The 4046-nt window shown below is 58.9% G+C and overlaps 1 protein-coding gene across 1 annotated transcript in view; it reads left to right on the top strand.

Moving 5' to 3' along the window:
• Nucleotides 1-3956, top strand: part of LOC113207007 (spondin-1) — a gene marked incomplete at its 3' end in the record, with an annotated part of 6854 nt that extends 2898 nt beyond the window's left edge. Inside the window, 6 exon segments of the mRNA XM_052276200.1 lie at nucleotides 476-606; nucleotides 855-1086; nucleotides 1422-1593; nucleotides 1842-2052; nucleotides 2149-2353; nucleotides 3786-3956. Coding sequence (XP_052132160.1) covers nucleotides 476-606; nucleotides 855-1086; nucleotides 1422-1593; nucleotides 1842-2052; nucleotides 2149-2353; nucleotides 3786-3956 — 1122 coding nt within the window.
• Nucleotides 3957-4046: the final 90 nt, after the last annotated feature.

Raw genomic sequence — 4046 nt, forward strand, 5'->3', positions numbered from 1 at the left:
CGCCCCGCCCAGCCACCCCCCTCCCCGCACGCGTCTTCTATTGCTACGCGCTACGCGAGACCCGGGTATCGCCATGACACGCCAGATTGGAACACTGCCCGGCACATCAGTCGAGGTGGCGCGTAAAACTGCTGATGGTGATCTGTTTTGGCGCGAAAGTGAAGGGAAAGACTCTCACCGAAACAGTGTTATAATCGGAATCGGTCTGCACGGGGGAGAGTTTCAGAGGAGGGGACACGCTGATGGAGGTTTGCCAGCAGGACTATATATTAATTTCCAAAGTGTTAGGTGGATCAGAGTTGCGGGTTTAAAGCGCAGATTCACTACAGACCGACCAGACACTCGGAGCCCAGCGTGGCCTTGAGGCGTCTCGGGTGGCCCGTCCAGAGGACATGACCTGGACGCGTCCTGGACACGTCCTGGGGCACGCGCTCATCCCCCCCGGCCAGTAATGGGACTTGGTTGTGCTCCGCAGGGCCATCCCCAGATTGGGTGGTGGGTGTCTCGGGACTCAACCTCTGCCAGGCGGACTGCTCTTGGCTGGAGAGCAAGGTCATCGACCTTTACCCCATCGACGCCGGCACAGACAGCGGCATCACATACATGGTGAGTGCGTCGTGCATTTTTTGTAAAACGTTTCAGCAGGTATATTTCAGGCAGGGCCTCGAAGACGGGCGCCAGTAGTCCTTTGCCTCCCTGCGCTAGTTCTCGCCGGCCGAAACTTCCTAATCTGGAGTAAATTAACATTCTCCGGAGAACTATTCGAAACTCCCGGCAGCAGCAGGGCCGGGGCGGGCCGCGTCAGGTCGGTTACTGCTTGGTTGCACAGTCACTCTGTGTTTTTAATTCGCCAGTCGCCCAACGCGCCCACCGTCCCCCGGGAGGAGATGTACCGCATCACCACCATGTACCCCGAGGACCCTCGCGCGCCGTTCTACGACCCATCCGGGGCGCCCATGCAGCCCCTGGCGAGGCTCTACATCACCCGGGAGGCCGTCACCAGCAAGCCCTGCGGGGACGACGACGATGACATCGTGGAGCAGACCGTCTTCGAGGACATCGAGACCAAGGACGACGGCGAGCGGCGTGAGTAAAATACTAGCGCACTCTTCGCGAAACACCGACTGCCTCTGATGCGTCCTGAACTGACCGCAATCGTAAACCGAGTTTTCTGTTTTTGTTTTAATTTTGCTGATTATTTTTCAAATTTTCTATGATTTTTTTTTGGGGGGGGGGTACCTTTTATTTTTGAAAAAAGTGAGTACCCCTCGCTGGCTTCCCGCCTCCCCTCCCCCTACACACACCCACTGTCCCTGCCCCTTCCCTCCATTTTCTTGCCCTGGTCGATCCAGTCTGAACACTATCCCGTCGATCCCGTCGACCCCACCCTTGACCCGACGCTTACGCCCTGTGCTGTGCAGCCGAGTGCCGCGTGGACGAGTGGACGCCGTGGTCGCCGTGCTCCGTGTCGTGCGGCAAGGGCCTGCGCATGCGCACCCGCAACTACCAGATGGACGCCAAGGCGCAGATGCTGGGCTGCGACAAGCAACTGGTCCAGAAGGAGATGTGCGTGGCCCACGAGCCGTCCTGCCCGTAAGTAGAAAAAGGGGGAAATAACAGTAACTATAGGAATAGACTTTCGGCGCGCGCAGTCTGTGGGGATGGTCACTTTTGGGCCGGTAATACCGATCGCTAGTCCGCTCGGTCACGTTCGCCGCGCAAGCATTGGCCCCAATGACAGGGGGGACGGGGCAAGGGGACTCTCCGGGGAGCCGTGGGGCAGCGTGGGCGCTCCGCGCACTCGCGCACTGTCTCCAAACGGGGTCATCTTCGCCTCGCAGGGGTGACGCCGAGGAGCTGGACGCGGCGGAGCAGACCAACTGCGCCGTCACGCCGTGGGGACCGTGGTCCGAGTGCTCGTCGTCATGCGGACCAGGGTCCGAGGTGCGGTCACGCCGCTTCGAGGATCGCCTCGGCCTCAAGAAGTGCCCCTTCATCGAGCTGACGGAGAAGAGGAAGTGCTCGCAGCCGCCGTGCGTGGACACCGTGCCGGTGAGTCCTCGCAGCTTGGCCACATGGTGGCCACCCCCACCGGCCTGCTGCGCCCTGCTCTCCTCCACTCAGCACAGTGTCCTGTCCCGCCCGCAGGTGGACCCCAACTGCCGGCTGACGGACTGGTCCGACTGGTCGCCTTGCTCCGTGTCCTGCGGCTCGGGCCGCAAGTTCCGCTCGCGCCTCGTGCTCGTGGCCGACGAGGACCTGCGGGAGCGCTGCGCCCGGTACCACACCCTGAGCGAGGAGAGGCCCTGCTCCATCAAGGAGTCCTGCATCATCTCCGTCGCGGACGCTGAGGGTGCGTGTTTCTACTTCTGTTCGAACAGTATCTTTCAGGGCAACGACCAAAACACGATCCAAATTTTTGGTGTACTACCACACCCAGAAGACCGTAACTTGGACTTAACGAAATCACGAACTGACGATATTTTCGTTGTTTATAGAAGAAAAAATTTCTTTAGCTCAAACAAAATTAGTTCAATCTGACAAAAATTTCGTTCTGCACAAGAAATCTTTTCGTTGTATGAACGAAAAAGTTTTCGTTGGTTTCTGGCGCGAAATTTTCGTTGAATTAAATGAAATGTCTTTCATTCAACCACTATACTATCAGACTCGAATAACACGCTGCCACCAACCAGGCCGCATTTCGTCGCGGAATGCAGCGCTCCGCACTACACGCTGTCGAGCAGTCGCGTGCAGCTCTGGAATCCGAGCTCCATGTCAGTCAGTGGTTCGCAGCGCGCAGCACGGCCGCCTGCATAGCACAGCTGGGCCCGGGGGGGGGGGGGGCATGCGCCCGTGACGGCTTGAGAGCTGCACGTTTGGGGGACTCATCTCTAGTCCTCCTCCAGGTGGTGCCACTAGCGCCGCGCCTACCGTTGCTCACGGATAAAAGGCCTGGGGGAGGGAGGGGGGGAGGCAATGCGTTAATGAGGAACGGAACCGCCCCTTGCGCCAGGAAAACTTCACCACTTTGCGCCAACGCTTGGAAAAGACGGCTCGGTTCCATCCTAGCAATCGCATGAGTCGAGCCTTTGCTAGAGCGTCACGACGTGACAGTGTAACCGTATTGTTATACAAAAATGTTAAATATCCCGAAACGTAATAATTCAACCTAGTTTAATTGGAGCCGTCGCACATTTTACGCGAATGGGTTTAGCTCCGTTCCTCATATACGCAGAACCAATTTTCCGTTCCGTCCTTCGGTACTCGACGCAGCTTCTTCACTCTACCCACGCGGGACCTCGCCCGACGACAGTCTCGTACCTTGGGCGTGTTTGTCTCCAAGATTGCGCAGCGCGCAGCCCTCGGCCCAACTTCCATCTGGGCTGTTTTTCTTTTTCCCCTCCTTCCCTCTCCATGACGGCCCGGCTGTGAGTTTACTTCCATCCGAGCCGTTGGTGCAGCACGTGCAGCAGCCGTTCGCACCCCGGCGCCCGATGGGCTGCCTACCTCGCCGGCGCCCAGCGCCAGCAGTACAGGCCGTGCTGTGACGGGGTGGGGCGGGCGGCGCGGGCGGCGGCTGGATGCCGGGGACTTGCTTTGTTCTATCTTCCTCATTTTCGTCCCGCTTTCGTCTGGGGGTGTGCGCGCGCGCTCAGTGGGACGAAATTAAACTCCATTTGCTGTGTCGCCGTCCTGATGCACCCTCCCCTCGTTTTCCGCCACCACCCCCTCTTATTCCGCCCGCTGAAATAATGTCTCGAGATTCCTTTCGTCCGTTTCGCCAGAGGCTTGCCTGCAGGCCGAGGAGCCCGGTCCGTGCCGTGCCTACTTCGAGCGCTGGTACTTCGACCGGGAGGCCCGCCAGTGCCGGCCGTTCGGCTACGGCGGCTGCAGGGGCAACCGCAACAACTTCCACTCGCTGACCGAGTGCAGCACGGTGTGCGCGGGCGTCAGGGGTGAGTATCGTCCTGCCATCACCGAGGGGTCCTTCACTATAAATTGTAGCGCACACCGATTTTTCTGTTTTTCTTGATTTTTGGTGATTT

The sequence above is a fragment of the Frankliniella occidentalis genome, unplaced genomic scaffold (genome assembly GCF_000697945.3).
Source record: "Frankliniella occidentalis isolate FOCC.00 unplaced genomic scaffold, Focc_3.1 Scaffold2096, whole genome shotgun sequence".
Taxonomy (NCBI): domain Eukaryota; kingdom Metazoa; phylum Arthropoda; class Insecta; order Thysanoptera; family Thripidae; genus Frankliniella; species Frankliniella occidentalis.